The sequence below is a fragment of the Candoia aspera genome, chromosome 5 (genome assembly GCF_035149785.1).
Source record: "Candoia aspera isolate rCanAsp1 chromosome 5, rCanAsp1.hap2, whole genome shotgun sequence".
Taxonomy (NCBI): Eukaryota; Metazoa; Chordata; class Lepidosauria; order Squamata; family Boidae; genus Candoia; species Candoia aspera.
This window is the reverse complement of record NC_086157.1, coordinates 86,379,456-86,396,771: the sequence shown is the minus strand read 5'-3', so window position 1 is coordinate 86,396,771 and position 17,316 is coordinate 86,379,456. Positions and strand designations below refer to the sequence as shown.

The window sequence follows — 17,316 nt, the reverse complement described above, 5'->3', positions numbered from 1 at the left end:
GTCCATATTTCCAACATAAATCTGAAGTACCTTTATACATTCTAAATAATTTTTATGGAATCATATACCAATGGTACATCATTTTATAAAAATTCTCTACAAAGAGCCAGCATGGTGTAGTGGTTAAGGTAGTGGGCTAGGAGTTGGGAAGCCCAGGTTCTAATTCTTCCTTAGGCACAGAAACCAGTTGGGTGACCTTGGGCCTGTCACTCCCTTTCAGCCCAAATCGGCATCAGGCTTTGCAACAACCCCACTAAAAAACAAACTCTGTTGTTGCATTGTGCACTGATAGCTTTGCTGTAAGAAGTAGGTAAACACAGTATAAAGACAAGTGGAACCTGCAGTGATGCAGACAAATGCAAAAAAGAACAACAACATAATGGTAGGTTTTCTTCGTTAAGTGAAGCCTATTTTTATTTTTTTTCCCTATTTTTCAAAATCTAGTACCATACATATGCATCCTATTTTTGTTTCATATTCTAATCTGCAGCCAGAGAGCAAGCTCCTTATCCTCTGTCAGAATGGCATTGTTGTCCAGGTTCCTGCTCCAAACCCTATGGCTTATAATGCAGTATCTACCTATAGAATCAAAGATCTACCTGCAGAATATTTTCGCTTCTGGAGCATCAAATCTCGGATTTTGGTAAAGTATGGTGCTAAAACTGTGGAAAAGCTTCCATGCTAGAGTAATCTGCTTTGGGAACATTCTGTTTGCCTTCCAGACAGTACCAGCTCAAAGGTATATGGTGCTCTTAGGACACATTGGCAGATGGCGCCACCTCCCACCAATGTGAAGACCTGCATATTTAGAATGATTCAGGAGGGATGGCATTGGCATCCCCTAAGCTTTGGCACCCTAGGGCAGTGCCTACTTAGCCTTCGCCTAAAGCCAGCCTTGCTTCCAGAACATTCTTTCCTACCCCATACATACATCAAAACAGACTGATTCAAGAATTCTGGAGGTGATTTATGTAGTTAAAATGTAGTGTAAAGACATAACTTTTTCAGTTTTGTCTAATAGATTGGGAACTTATTTTTTGAAATTATAACAGATTAAAAAATAGGACTATATAAAATATAAACAGGAGTTATATGTGGAATTAATATGGCTTAATCATTCTAAATATTTGGTTTTTGGCATAGACGCAATTTAAGATCCAAAGATTGTATTTCACATGAAGATGGGATCTTCCATTCAGAGGAGGAATATTTTATATTTTTTACCAAAGTAAACAAAGATGCTTATGCAACATCTTCCATAAGTGAAGTTCACTGTTATTTATTCTTTAAGTATATGTGGAACTGTAGTAGATATTACGTTTTTCCTTCTCTTGAGCCTAATCTTACACTGAATTTTATTGGTTCTATAAAGAGAGAAGAGGAAATTAAACGCAGAGAAAAAATTGAAGAACAGAAGGAGAAAGAAAAGCAGCAATGGATCAAACAGCAGCTGGATCAGGGGAAAACACTAGAAGAAATAGAACTGCCAGAAGAAGTACCTGTTGAAGAGGAACCACTTCCAGAAATCTACATCCCAGAAACCCCAAGTCCCATCCTTTGTGGATTTTACTCTGATTCAGGGAAATTTTGGTTATCTCTGGTAAATATATTTTTATTTCTCCTTTCATGGGAAGGCATAAATTATAAATTAAATAATGCCAAATCTATATTTGGTATTCAAGTATTTTTCTTAAGTAAACCCAAATATCACAAAATAGCATACAAGCTTATAAATTCTTCAGACCTCTTCAACAGGCTTGCATGTAAATTGAGAAGGGGTGGAAGATGTGGGAAAAAGCTGACTTGAAGCTCAAGCCAGCAAGTTTACCTAAATATCAACTATGTGGGATGAGACATTTACATTAATCTCAATTGGGTGCTGTAATTGCTTCATGCTGCACCCAGAACAATCTTGAGTTTTCTTAGCAGCATTATTTCCATTGCTGATTTGACACTGCACTTTTCCACACAACCTCCAATATAGGTTTAATATTTGAATGGAAAGATGCAAAAGGCAAAAGCCATTAAGTGTGAACATATGTTTCAGATATATAAGAGTTGCCCCATATCTTTCTATCCTATAGGGCCAACTCTCTTTTGGTTTTAGCAGAGCTGAAAAGTTCCTTTACAAAGAAAACATACTTTTTCTTTGCAGCTGGAATGGAAGAGTATTTATGTATTAGATAGTGTGAAATATTACCTTTGATGGAGCCCTTTTGTGAAAACGCAGAGAACTGGACTTAACTGTAGTAGGTTTATTCCCATCAGGGAATAGAATGAATGCATAAATATGAAACAATTGTACATATTTTCACAAAATTATTCCAATAACTTTTCACAATGTTGTCTTTTTTCCAGGGAGAATATGACACAGGATTTTTGTATCACTGTGCATTTTCTTCTGTGCAGCAGCAAAAAGATCCTGAGACTCGGCAGGATGAACCCTTTGATATTATCCCCATTGAAGATGCAGATGACAACCCCATTAAGTGCATCTCATTTTGGTAATAAGGCCTTTTCAGCCTGTAACACGAGAAGAAATTTTATGGCTGATGTTTAAAAACATGTTTGTTTTGGGGTTTATTTTAAGCATTATATATTCATTATAATGTTCAGTAGGGTATACACTGCTAAATAATGTAAAAATACATTAAAGTACAATGGAAGATACATTAACATAAAAACAAAACCATAACTGATTTTGGTGTGGGTATTTATATGTTTCCAAAAATGGACATTCTTGATACTCTGATTGGGTACTGTCCTTCTTTTCCCTTGCTCCCAAATTTTTTAAACCTCAGCAAAGTATAGTTATTATGAAATCACTAATTATTTTATCAGTTCTGCTTCTTTGACTGAGCCTACAGAAGGGCAAAATATACCTTTCCCCTTTTCATACTGTATATAAATCCAAGTCTCTTAGTTGTATATGATTCAAATTCATTTCATCTATTAAGAGCAAATATCAAAACTGGCTTCTGTTTTTTTTCCCACCCCAATTAATCTCTCTCTCTCGTGATGCATGTACTAACATGGAGGTGGTCTCATTGTTCCCCCCAAGATATATTTTTGCATGTATAGGTCTGTCTGTGGAACCCAGAGAAGATGTAGTGAAGTTCAGAATGGGTCTTGAATTGAAGAGGGGGCATGAGGGGATAGTACATTTTTGCATGCACATAGACATAAGAGAGACAGAGTGAATGAGTCCTCAGAAGAAGAGGAGTAATGAGACAGTAGGAACAGTCATTATTTTCTGTAAGCAGTGGGCTCCTTGCCATGTCACAGATTTTAAGTCTCTATTTGACCAACTATTTATACCAGGAGAGACAAATAAAAGTAGTGAATTAATAGTGTTTGTATACTTGATATCAATTGTATATGGGAATGAAGAGTTTTTGAAGGTTCCAGAAACTTCCAGTCTGCTCCTAAGTTACTCAAGTGACATCCCTAAAAAATGGCAACATGTTGCTTGGCAGAGAAATAATGTTCCTGTTTCCTATCAAGAGCCACAATGAAGTTCTCTGCCAGTTTTATCATCAAAAGGCCTATTAGGACATTTCTGTGTCCCATATGCTGTGGAGAGTAAGGAAGATGACTTTGATGGAAATATGCAAGAACTGTTACCTAGGCAAAGGGGGCTGAAACATTCTTAAGCCCTGAGAAACAACATTTGGAAGTGGCTCAGGCAGACATCTCTCTGATTCACTGGGTATAACAAGGTTGTGTGTTGGGGGGGGGAGCTACAACTCAATCAGACATACAAGATTCTGTTATTATAGGTAATCTAAATAAAGTAGTTCTAGTCTTCCTGTGAATTTCCTGATCCGGTCCCCCTAGTGGGGCTGACATATTCCTTCTGCTTTATCCCCAGCATAAACAGATTTAGATATCAGTAAAATATATGAAGAAAAACCATGTTCATGTTTTGATTACTTTTGCAGCTCCACAGGTTTACTGATGTTTTGTGGGATGCAGAAAGGAACAGTGAGGATTTACGCCCTACATAGTAAAAATCTCTGTGTGGACAACATAGCTGGATATTGGTCATTTAGTTTGCATGATAATGACTATGGACAAATTCAAGGGATATACTCAAGTTTTGATGATCGATTTCTAGTAACTTGTGGAGCAGATGGCAACATCTTTGCATATAACATCCTTTCTGCTGAGGATGTTCAGAAAGTCCTGAAGACTAAAGTGCCCTCTCCTAGAGTAAGTAACAATCAGTAATGCATTACTCTGTAAATTTTGTTGATTGGGAAATGCTCACAGCTTTCCTCCATAATCTTCCAAATATATATTACATATACATATACATACACACACACACACACACAAACTTATATCCATATCCATATCCATATCCATATCAGCCTCCTTTGAAAGTAGGAAGAGACAAGATTAGAAGAAAAATGCTATGAGTGATAAAACATTGTGAGAAGCTATGTGGAATTCCATCTTAGCTTTAGTGAAATCCATGCCAGCTATAGAGAGTGCCACTGATTATTTAATTTTATTCTTCTGCAGGGAGGACTTGACAAAGAGAAAGCAGCAGATGATATTGAAGATATTTATGCCTACAGGTAAGGCTGCTAAAAGTGAGACATTAAGCTTTATTTTTGGATACTTGGTTTTCTGTGCTGCTTTTTATAGATACATTTTTCATCATGCCCTTGAGAAAGCAATACATTTCCAAAATGATCTGACTTTAATAAAATCATTTTTACTGGCACTTGGGTTTCCTGCCTCTGTTTTTTATGTGCCTGGAACATTACATTTTCTTTTGCAATTTTCTTTGAAGATAGCATCTGGTGATTTCAGCAGCTCTGTACCTATAATTTCCAGCACTGAACATTTGCATTTTAATATTGAAAAGTTAAGATTTTTTTTTTACATTTTAGCTTTTTAATTTTTTTTTATTTGGGTCTATCTCCAAGAATGGAAAGGTAAGTGCTGAATCTTTTAGCCACACACCTATACACTATATGGCCAGGAACTAACATTATAAAACTTCTACTTTTGTCTTTTGACCATTTAATTACCAGAAATACAGTACAGGCTATGACAGTCCTATTTCTCTCAAATGCCAAGGTTAGTGAGTGGATGCCAAGTGAGATGCATCCCCAGGAGATTACCAAGCCACTGTCCCCAGAAGGAAGGACCAGGGTGTGAAGATCCAGAATGCTGCTGGGAGACCTCTGGCCTTCCGTTCTGTGGGCTAAGCGGTTTTCCACAATCACTTTTGATTATGTTAACTACGTTCATGTGTTAATGCCTAGCTAATGAACCAATACTATTAAAAAAACACATTTTTTTGTTTCTACATTGTTAATATATCTAATGCTTTATAGATATATTAATATATTAAATAAATAAATAAATAAATAAGTCTCTGTCCAAAAGATTCCCTTCAACATAATAATACTTTGCTTCTCTTCAGCCAAGCTTCATAATTTCACTGTATATTGGTTCTTGGAAAGGTTAATTGTTTTGTCTCCTCTTCATGTTTTTTCTCACATTCCTAGTATTGAGAATGCCAAGCAAAAAAAAGAATATGATCAGATAATGAGAGCTGCAGAACATAAGAAATATTTGAAGAGACAAGAACTGATTGCTCTGAGGCATGAGTTTCAGGAATTGCTCCAGATCAATAGTGAATTGCCTGAACACATGCAGCTCCTCAGAGAAGTATGTATGTTGATTTATTTCCTTCATGAGGCATAAGGGTTATTCCTTGAGTTTTACGATGGGTTCGTACTTATTTTTTATTACTGGGTTTATGTTCTAATTGCTTACATTGGTTTTCAGCACACATAAAACAACCAACCTTACTATTGTTGGACAAAGTTGCTCAGATTTGTTCCACACAGACAGAACTGGTATGCAGCTTGGATGTCCTAGATCCAGCCCTTGCTCAAAGGCAGCTGTGGCCAGGAGGCACAGCTGCCTTTGTACAATATGTACAAATATATATTGGGCACCAATTGTGCCTATTTCTAGTCCTTCTCATAGTAACTCATGCATTGGTCACTTCCTATCTGGATTATTGCAATGTGTTCACTATGGGGCAACCCTTAAAGACACTCAGAAACTGCAGCTGATCCAGAATGTGGTGGCATGGGTAGTCATGGGTGCACCTTAGTACACCATGTAACATTACTATTGTGAGAGCTGCATTGGCTTCCAATAAGTATCCAGGTACAATTCAGGGTGCTGGTCATCACCTATAAAGCCCTTCATAGCACAGGCAAGGTTATTCCAAGGATTGTCTGTCTCTATTTCTGCCTTCCCCAGGGGATCTGACATTGACATCTGGGTTCCTTCAGTTAAACAATGCTATCAGTTGGGATCTAGGAAAGTATGCTTCCTCTGTTGTTGTACCTGTCTCATGGAACAGCATACCTGAGATTCAGATGGCACCAATCCTGTTGGTCTTCCCTAAGGCATTAAAAATGTAGATTTTCCCCCAGGACACTGGGCCAGGAAGCTAAGGGAGACTGTTTATTTGTGGGTTTGATAAGGACATGTCTGGTGCCCAAGCATGATTTGTTTTGGTTTTTTATTGATGTTTTATTGCTGTTTTTAATTTGTTGTTCATTACACAGAACCTTCTTAAGAAGAAAAAGAATTTCTATTTGTGATTGCATAGTTAAATGCATTTTTGTCAAGCTTTGACAGATATATTTATTTGAATTGCTTTATCATATAACATATAATCTATCAAATTATTGGTTGCTTAAGCATTTAATGAAAGCAGGCCAAAGAATAGCTCTTTGGAAATACAAATACAAATATAAATATATCAGTATGTAATTCACAGTATGCAATTCACTTTCAGAGGAGCCTGATATAATTCAAGTCATCTGCATGATGACATAGTGACTTCCTTCCCCTGTGGATGCCCATGGTCTTTTTAACCATACTTGCAAAGCAAAATGTACATTATGAATTTTGAAAGATAATAATAGGGAAATAATGGGAGATAATAGGCTAGCTTGGCAGTCTGACTTGAATATTTAGTGAGATACTTCTAAAGCTTTGGAGAAGGTGATAATCTTGTTGAGGAAGGGAAACAGCAAAAGAAAGAAGAAGAAAAACACTAGCAGGTATAGTTTGATTAAATCAAGAGATGAGACAAGGCAGATAGTGAATAAGTCTCCCATAGTCTTTTGCCCAAATAAAACTAAATCCTGTAATAGAACACCTAAGAACATCTCAAGACTTGGGAAAATGGGAAGCACATAACAGTAATGCTGAAAGATTTCTGTTCAATTACTATGTATTAATGGACCTTTCATGTGAGCTTTTGAACTATAAAGCAGTCTTCCCTAGCATGGGTCTTTCAGAGGTTTGGATCACAACACCCATCTTCCATTACTATTGGCTTTTCTTGCTGGATGACAGAAAAACCATATAAGTACCAAATTGGGAAGATATCTCTAAAACAAAGCCTGACAAAAATATGTTAATACATTTTAAGGGTTTAAGGTGGCCAAAGAATATCTCTTTACTTTTTAACTTAAAACCCATCAAAGTTTTTAAGAGGATGACATACTTGATAGCTCCAGCTGTAGAAAAGGGGGACTGATATGCAGTGGGTGAATGAGACACAGAATATAAAAAGCAGTTTGAAATGTAGAATTACCTTCCCATAGTGTGAGATCCAAATGCTGGGATAAAGGATTTCTTTCTCTGAAAATCACATATGCAGTAACCAAAACCTTGTCTTCTGTGTATGCATGCACAGTAAAGCAAAAATTATAAAATTCTACAAGACTCCAGTTATTATTTATTTATTTAAATTTGTTATAGCTGCCTACTCTGGTAGACTCAGGGCAGCTTACAAAATCCAACGACAATAAAAACAGTGCATGCTTTCCACCAAGATAAACTAGGAAGTGGTAAACAAGTATGATTTTATCTTTTAAAATGTACAGCAGTTTGAAATGGACCACAGAATTCGTGCAGAAATGGACAGAAAGACTGCAAAAACTATCAGGCTAGTAATGAAAGAGCTGGCCTGGGAAGAGGAAAAACATCGCATTGGGCTGCGAAAAGTACAGGAACGGTAAGAGCCATTTTCTTTTTTTCCTTGAGATGTTTTTATTTCCTAAGCTTTTTCTGCTAAGGAAAAAGAAGGGGTGCTATGTACACTGCTTTGTACAAAAGGTGGGATATAAATCTTAACAATAACAACTTTAATAAATAAAGCAGAAATTTTCAACTTTTCCCAGTTTTGAAAGTCATTGGACAATACACTCCAAACGGTAGTAACGTGTTTTTGTTTTATTATTTGCTTTCTGCTATTCTGTAATCTCTGATTTCTACTGATATTTTAAGCTGTATTAGCAGCCAAGAGTTGCTGTGGCGAGATGGGCAACCATATATATAAAATGAAATAAATAATAAATAAATAAAATCTGATCAAAAATTAAATTAAACTTACATTTACTTAAAATTAAATACAATGTTATTACTTTTAAGTCGAGTATTTAATAATTGTATCTTTTCTCACATCAACACTGTAATAATTTGGTAACTAATTGGAGATCACTGGATATTGCAACTTGAGCTTTTGGGAAACACATGTGACCCAGGTCCTCTGTTTACGTACCTTTGCTATTTAGACTCTTGTTAAATTGATACAACCAAGACTGCTTAAAAATGTAAGGAGCACATAATAATGTTAAAATTGCTATCTTTGCTTTGATCCTACAGATTCCGGGGCAATTTGGAATATGACCACATTGTGGTCTGTGCCATGAGAAGTACTCATCGAATCTCCACGTACAGACTACTGGCAATCTCAGAGAGTTTCTACAAAGCCAAAAAAAAGGGTCAGGCAGGGAAAAGGAGAATGGGCAAATATGAATGGAAAGGAAAAGAAGGAGAGCAAAGAAAAGAGAGCCAAAGAGATCTCAGTAAGGGTTTACAAAACTTTGGCAGCAATACCGCCGTCATAATGCACGCATAGCCTTGCGTTCTTCTTTATGGTTCTGTATCATCAGAAGTTTTGTCAGATGGTACCTTTGCCCTGCCCTGCAACTTTTCTCTAACATTGCCCAGAACACAGTTTCCCATGCAGAAGTATTAACTACAAATCTTAACGTTTGGTATTTATTCAAACCTTGATTAATGTGTGCTGCTTCCTACAAATGTCTACTGAGATAACAAGTTGTGGTTCCTAATTATATTTTCCTAATCACATGCTTATCAATGCCTTCTTAATTTTTATTATGATGGGGAACTTTTAGCTTTTATTGCATTATAATTATTTTAATAATTGCCTGCATAAGATTTGCAAGGATAAATGGCAGTTTAAGGTGCATTAATCCATCATGGAATAGGTAATAATAAATTACTTCAAGAATTCTCTCTATAACAAAAGAAAGAAAGAGGGAGAGAGGGAAGGAAATTAATTTTGCTAATATAGAGGAATAGTATTTTTAAGCAAAATGATAAATGGATGTGGGGGGCTGTTTGTGTTGGGGGGATTGTTGCTATTTTTGAAGCTTTATTAGGTCTACCAGTTGGAAAGAAATTTATTTTTGGCAAACTATGAGCTGGAAATAACTTTTTGCTAAAATTAGTACATCTGTATTCAGGGTAAAAGTGGGAGGAACTTCTTGCCAAATCTCATCCATGGATGAATTTGTCAAAGCATTGTGGAATTGTACATTGCAGGCAGATTGATAATTATTGCTGCAGCAACTGTGTAACTTTATTTATTCAGGAAATGCCTTGTTTGGGAATGGGAGCTAAAGACTAAGTAATATTTTGAGATCTATACTAAGTGTATGAACTGGAGAGGGCATATGTTTATAAATATGTTCATATGTTTATAAAAAGAGTAGAGGTATTAGGTATGGGGCGTGCAAAAGGTTGAAAGGATTTGAGATGCTGAAGGCACTCAGAGGAGTACTTTTGGGCAGTAGATCTGCCTGGGAAGAAAGCATATTTGGTTTGCTTTCATTTAAATTATATATATTATAAAAACCCACATATCCTCCAGCGCTCTGTTCTATAAAGGAAACCAAACCAAACCCAGATAGTACTATCTCTGAAATAGGGAAGGCAGTAATGGACACCTAGTTATAATATTACTTTAGTTTGGTAGAACCAATAGACCTGCTTGGTTTTCTTTTTAAGATTAATTCTAAGAATAGCCCCTCTTAACCTTTAAAATAATACTAAATGGTCTCTTAAGTTTTGGGGGATGCCTACAAAAGCACCTTACATTACTTTTTAAAATGTATTTGTACAGGAACAATATTTTCAGCCCAGACTACCATTACTGAGGAAGAACCTGAAACTGAAAGAATAAGAAAAAAGTCCCATTCACATTCAGCAGCGAGCCGTATTGTTGAAAATCGAATGGAAAAACTTAGGAAAATCATTGAGAAAGCAGATAGAGCCAAAGCTAAAATCCAACAAAGAAAGATGGAGTGGGATGAATTGTGAGTCAACCAAGACATAAGCATAATCTTCTCTGTGAGGCATGATTAAAAACATTTTTTAAAGTAGGAATAGTTTCTGATTTACTTATTATATATAATTATATTGAAACACAATCATTGCCAATCTGGTAGTTTGTTCTGGAGTGATTTGATCTGGAGCACTTAATGACTTGCAAGTGCTCTGTTTCAACATACAGCTCTAAATATAGCTGAGCTCTGGTATTTATATTAATTTATTTTATTTGTATTTATTTAAGATTTTTTTATGTGACTCTGGGTGGTTCACAACAATTAAAAACAACAGCAATAAAACACAATAAAATATAAATAAATGCCCCAAACATAGAACCACATTAAAACCACCATTAAAAGCTCAGTTAAAGACAAAACATAATCACAGCAGGTGAATACAACCATGCATCCCACTCAGTACAACCATTGAAAAGACTCATCCCCACAACTGGATCTTAAAGCATGATGACATAGCCATGTTTTCAGGCCTTTCCTAAAGGCCAGAAGGCTAGGGGACAGTCTAAGTTCTGGGGGAATGATGTTCCAAAGGGCAGGTGCCACAGCAGAAAAGGCTGTCTTCCAGGGTCCTGTCAGATGACATTTCTTAGCGGACAGGACCTGTAACATGCTTCTCCTGCCAGATATGATGGGATGGGATGTAACCAGGAAGAAGTAGTCCCTGGTCCCATGCCATGTAGGGCATTATAGGTCATTGCCAGCACCATGAATTGCATCCAGAGGCATACTGGTAGCCAATGCAGTTCACGGAGCAGAGGTGTAAAGTGCATTGCTTGAGTGCACAAAACTGCCCATGCGGCTGCATTTTGCACCAGCTGCAGCTTCCAAGTGTTCTTCAAGAGCAGCCCAATATAGAGCACATGACAGTAATCCATTTGGGAGGTAACCTGGCCATGAGTGGCTGAGACCAGAGCCTTCAGTCCAAGAAAGGGCACGACTGGCACACAATACGAAGCTATGCAAAGGCCCTCCTAGCCAGAGCTGCCACCTGCTCTTAGAGCAGGAATCATGAGTCCAGGAGGCCTCCAGATTGTGCACAAGGTCTGTTTGGGGCAGTGCCATGTCATCCAGAACAAAAGATGGTAAATCCAGGAACCAGAAGGCCCCAAATCCAAAGCTACTCAGTCTTATCAGGGTTGAGCTGAATCCTGTGTTCCCCATCCAACCCCTCACAGCCTCCAGACACTGAGACAGGGCATCAGCAGCATTTAGTTAGCCAGGGGCAGAGATGTAAAGCAGGTATGGCAATGGATGATCTCACCCAGTGGCTTCATGTAGTTGAACAGGAGTGGAGAGAGTGCTGAACCCTACAGAACCCATAAAGCAGGGATTGAGGGTAGGACCTCTCACTTCCAGTCAATACCAATTGGAACAGGCCTTGGAGGAAGTAGGAGAACCAGCACAATGCAGTGCCGCCCACCTGCAACCCCCAAAGCCAATTCAGAAGGAGAATGTGGTTGGTGATATAGAAGGCTGCCAAGAGGTCAAGAAGAGCAAGGATGGATGTGCTACCCCAATACCACTCCTGTCAAAGGCCATCCAGAAGTTTGACCAATGCTGTTTCAGTCCTATACCCAGGTCTGAAACTGAACTGAAAGGGGTCCAGATAATCTGCTTCCTCCAGGAACCCCTGAAGCTATTGTGCAACCACCTTCTCAACAAGTTTAATGCCAATATTCACTAGTATATTCTCTAACTTATAACCTTTTACTAAGTTAACTGAAGAGCATTAACATTTCTTTCTGGGAAACAAAAGTTCCTGATTTTCTTACATATACACTCACATTGCTCACCCCACCTTATTGCTTCCAAATTCTGATTTATTAATGGAAATAATGTTTATATCTTGGTTGTCTTGTAGACATAGAAGTGATGGTATATTGTGTGAGCTGCTTAAGCACAGTGATAGGGACAGAGATGACCAAGTTACAAAGTGATAGCACCACATGCCTGATCCACTAAACCACACATGGTAATTGATCAGCTCCACACAACATTAACCAAGTTTGAAGAGTTCTTTATAGTTATTTCTGTCACTCAAATGCAGAATGGCCACCATTTTGGGTTAACATAAATTGAAAATAGTTTTACTGAGCATGGGAAATCATAGAGAAGCCTTTGGCTCTGGTTAAAGACCTGTATACTGTAGGGCTGGATATAGCATAGCAGTTAACCACCCTATGTGGTGTAGCATGTCAGACTGTGTATTTTGGATGGTAGTATATTTTGAGTGGGAACAGATAGTTCCAATAAATCAGAATTTGACCAACTGAGATGTTTGTCTGTACAGACTTCATTGGGATTTCTCTTTCATTTCCATGGGTCTGGCAGAAGAAGATTCAACTATTTTCTGCTTTGAGCATCAATATGGTTTCAATATGGACTTAAGGGAGAACTGGGTACTTATAATAGTTCCGTTTCTTTGCTGATTGAAAAATATCAGAACAGATGAATTATTGTTATGTAATATTTTATTGATACTTGGCAGATTCAAGAGCAAACCAAGTGATAACTATGAGGATCCTCAAGATGTAGCAAATATCAAAATAGCTCAAGAGAACATGGGGGACTTCAAATTAAAAACTGCCACTAACTACAAAATTCCTGAACATATGAGAATGAATGCTGATAAAAAAACAAATCAGCTGCAAGCTTTAGAAGTGGCCGTAAGTAAAAGGGTTGGCCTGAATCATATGATTACTCTTCTTCTCCCAGGAAGGCATTTACTGTCGCAAAATTAAGCTGTAGCACATGTTTGCTTATTGACTATTTTATAGTTCAAGTTTTGGCCCAGAAAACTTTGAAAGGTAATTTAACAATTGCCAGAACTGAATCTGTCCATCTGGTCTTTTAATTGAGAGAGGGGCTGCTGAAAATTCCCTTCTGTTATAAGGTTTGGGGGGCGGGGAGCAGGACTTCTCTGTACTTGCCCCCTCCTTCTGGAATATTCCTCCTCCACCAATATCTGCAGCCCTCTCCTTGCTGTAGTTCCATAAACAGGTTTAAGGTATTAAGTGCTTTTTCTCTCAACTGACTAACTCTGGGTGCCTATTTTGGGTTGTATTCGGGTTTTGTCTTTACTTTCTGAGAGAGTTCTTTGTTTTTGATACTGTTCTGGGTTTATTTATTTATTTTTTAATGTTGTATGGTCCCCCAAAGGCCTTTGGGATTGGGGTTGGTTATAAGTACTTAAAAAGAAAAAAGAATGAAGCAAATGCATTTAAAATAACTAAAGTAATAGAATTAAATAAATATAGTTGAAAAGGTGCCAAGAAGGTGCCTAGGGAACAATATGGTTTCAGTTAATAGCTGTCTTTTGATGACATGCTTAGTTAATAAGTATCATCACCTTAATATCCTGTACTTTAACCAACTCTAGCGACTTACCATTTTGTCTGAATCTGAAACAATTGTCATTCAGAAGTGCCAGATACCAAGATCTTAATTCAGAATACTGCACTCTATATTCCAAGTGTACATCTTACTAAGATCAACATATTTTCTGCCTGTAAGATGTCATAGCTCTTATAAAGGAAATCAGTACAAATATATCTGGTACATTAACTGTAGAGACATAGTTTGGTGTAGCGGTTAAGGCATCAGTCTAGAAACCGGGTGTCAGGCTCTGCCTGCTAACCAGTAAAGATACAGACGCTAGCGTAGGCTTAGGTTCTGGCTTTATTGAGAAAACAGCATGCATGCCTTTAAAAAGCTGAGAGTGAGGGGAGCGCACCGGAACGGGATTTAAATAGCCCGCGCCGGTCAGCGCTCCACCCCACCTTATTCCAGGTGCGTCCCACGAGTCCCACCGGTTTCGTCCTTGTCAGGTGAGAGGTCGTTCAGCCCCCCTGTGCCCCGGGCGTCGCCTCGATCGCCTTCCTGAATGGTAATGATTCATTGCTGGGCGATCAGGCTCTTAATCTCTTTTGACAGCTCGGGCACGCCTCTCCTGTTGTCTTGTCAATTACCTCCTTTTGGCAACTTTGTATCTTTGTCTTCCGAGCCACCGGCTTTGGTTGTTACTTAGTTTCCAGCACCTGTTGCTTTCTTTTTGTTTCATGGTTGCCTTTTGCCTTAATCCGCCAGGGACCCATTTCCCTGTATTGTCATGCGAGCCGTTGCGATGTCACAAGCATCGCAATGGTGATAATGACACCGGGAGAACGGAGCTGAGTGACCTTGGGCCAGTCTCTCATTCTCCGCCCTAGGAAGGAGGTAATGGCAAACCACTTCTGAAATCTTGTCAAGAAAACTGTATGAACTAGATCATGCAGTCATCAGGAGTGAAAAACTGACTTGAAGGCACCAACCCCCGCCCCCCACCATATTAAATGTAGCAGCTACGTACACGGACTTTCTGTGGTATCCAACAGCAACAGTGGTTTCATTTGCATAGTGTTTTGATTATTTAGGTTTAGATTACTGCATTTTGGAAAAACTATCCAATTATTAATAAAGCATTTGCTACCTAATGGAAGTGACCTGTTCTCTACTTTTCAGATGCATGAGAAAAAGCTGACGATGAACAAATGGATAGTGTCTCTCCGAGATCTTAAAGTTGCTATTATAGAAGAGATTCAATGTGTAGTACAAGAACTGAAAGATATACAATCATCTCTGGATCCATCCAAACATCTGCCTATACCTCCAGTTCCTCAACTTCTTCCAGAAGAGACACCAGAAAAAAATTTCCAGTATGACCATGACATGCTTTTGAAGTTCAAACAAGAAGCAGAAGACCAAGAGAAGCTCAAAAAAAGAATATCATTGATTCCTCCAGTAGTGTCTGCAAGTTCAGGGGGATTTGGAGGAAGATTTCTTCATGTCTCTTCAGTCAAGGAAATGGATACTGGTCGGACTACAGGTTTAAAACCAGGGAAATCACCATCTGGAGTTGCTACAGTATCACCTAAAATATTTGAGATTGTGCAGGTAGAACCAATGGATCTGGAACTGGAAATCATACAGAGGGAGGAGATAAGAAATGTTCAACTGCAGGAGACTTTGATCAAGAGGGTAAGAGGTGACAGAAATGGTTTTGAAGCTATTATGCAAGCAAAATTGTTTCCCATAATTTCTCATGTTTCTATATTCTTTCTGCTAATTAAAATATTAGAATAACAACACTTATTGTATACATTTTGAAGCAGAATTGCTTAAAACAATATTATAAAATAAAGACATCCCATAAATTATGTCAGCAATTGGTCCATTTCTAATAAGATTTTCTAATAAGAAAAACAAGATTCATATAGTATCTCATTCACATTCAACCTTTGTATGCAATATTCACATTTTTGCCGTTCAGTTTCTAACAGAAAGTAGGATTACATCAACAACACTAAATAGTTCTTAAATTTGGAATTAAGACCAAACTTCCCTAATTTGATGTCCTCCAGATGTATACAGTTGGAGCACCCATAATCATTATCAGATAGGCATGCTGGCAAGGGATTATAATAGCTGAAATTGTACAAATCTGGGTTTCATCTTATTGGGGAAGGCTGCCCTAGATCAATCTTGTCACTAGACCAGAGAGAATTTGTAATATTGCAGCAAACATCAATCAGATTGTGTTTTAGAATAATTTAAACCCTTATATTATTTTTCCTTGAGAAAAGCCAGATTGGAGTGAAATGTTTGCAGACAAAGTAAACAATTTAAACATAAATACAAGAAATAAATACAATACAAATTGATAAATACAAATAGTAAATACAAATAATAAATGTAATTAAGTTCAGATAATCCTGTTTGAAACTATTAGCTTCATAGAATGCAGTTTTTATGTTGCCTATTTTTTACTGTTAGTTTCTCCCATGATTTCTGTCTTAACTTGCTTTTCAGATTGATGAGCTTATGATCACCTTTGATGCTGAGCTTCGCCTTCTCCGTCATCAAAAGCTGAAGCTGGACATACTAATGAAAACTGCTGATCTGCGCCACATCACTTGGTTTGAAGAATTGCTTCTCCTGAAGAATTTTGAAAAACATGAGGACATTCTCCAGGAACGTGTCAACAGCCTTGTCAGTGAAGAGGAGGAAATGCAAGTATGTAACCTACATCCATATAGGCCTTCTTCCTATCCTATTGGTAAGATAGCTAATTTCTGCAAAAAATGTGTATATTGTTGAGATAATATTGTTGGAACACTTCTTTTAAACCGATGGTCGTAATTGGACTGGGGATTTTCCTCAAACGAGGGTGAGAGGTGCTTTACCTGGGAACACAATAAAGTAAGGAGTTGTGCTTACTAGCAATCCAGCATGAACTGTTTTTATTTTTTAAACTATATCATAGAATCATAGCACCATAGAATTGTAGAGGTGGAAGGGATCACAAAAGTTATGTAGTCGAACTCTCTGTAATTTTTAGGAAAACCAGTTAAAGAATCCATGTTGGGTGACTCTCCAGCCTCTTCTTTAAAACCTCCAGAGACGGGGAACCCATAACCTCCATAGGCAGACAGTTTCAGTATCATACAATCATTACAATTAAACAAAATCTAGGTAGCTACAACTTATATCTGTTATTTCTGCTCCTGGGGGGAGGTGACAGCTTAGACTCCTCATCTTTGGAGATGGCAGCTGCTCCTATTGATGACCCTGCCTCAACCTTCTGCAGATCCTCAGGTGGTAGTTCATCCAGCAACTCTGGAGCAGGCTGCTCATTGTCAGTCTCCTTGTCTGAGTCCGAGCTCACCATGACACTTCTAGCAACTGACTGACATTGCTCACTCGTGTTCAGCTTGTTGTCAATGACTACACCTTTCCCTCATCTTGTATGTGTGTCCTATGTATTTTTTTCTTGTTAAAGGACATATTGTTC

The 17,316-nt window shown here is 37.8% G+C and overlaps 1 protein-coding gene across 1 annotated transcript in view; it reads left to right on the top strand.

Annotated features, from left to right (window-relative positions):
* Window positions 1-17,316, top strand: part of CFAP44 (cilia and flagella associated protein 44) — a 68,039-nt gene that overhangs the window by 36,317 nt on the left and 14,406 nt on the right. The window contains exons 16-27 of the mRNA XM_063304722.1: window positions 491-643; window positions 1,373-1,600; window positions 2,359-2,504; window positions 3,942-4,212; window positions 4,528-4,583; window positions 5,526-5,688; window positions 7,938-8,068; window positions 8,719-8,921; window positions 10,265-10,457; window positions 12,976-13,153; window positions 14,988-15,503; window positions 16,335-16,538. Coding sequence (XP_063160792.1) covers window positions 491-643; window positions 1,373-1,600; window positions 2,359-2,504; window positions 3,942-4,212; window positions 4,528-4,583; window positions 5,526-5,688; window positions 7,938-8,068; window positions 8,719-8,921; window positions 10,265-10,457; window positions 12,976-13,153; window positions 14,988-15,503; window positions 16,335-16,538 — 2,442 coding nt within the window. The remainder of the gene's footprint in view (window positions 1-490; window positions 644-1,372; window positions 1,601-2,358; window positions 2,505-3,941; window positions 4,213-4,527; window positions 4,584-5,525; window positions 5,689-7,937; window positions 8,069-8,718; window positions 8,922-10,264; window positions 10,458-12,975; window positions 13,154-14,987; window positions 15,504-16,334; window positions 16,539-17,316) is intronic.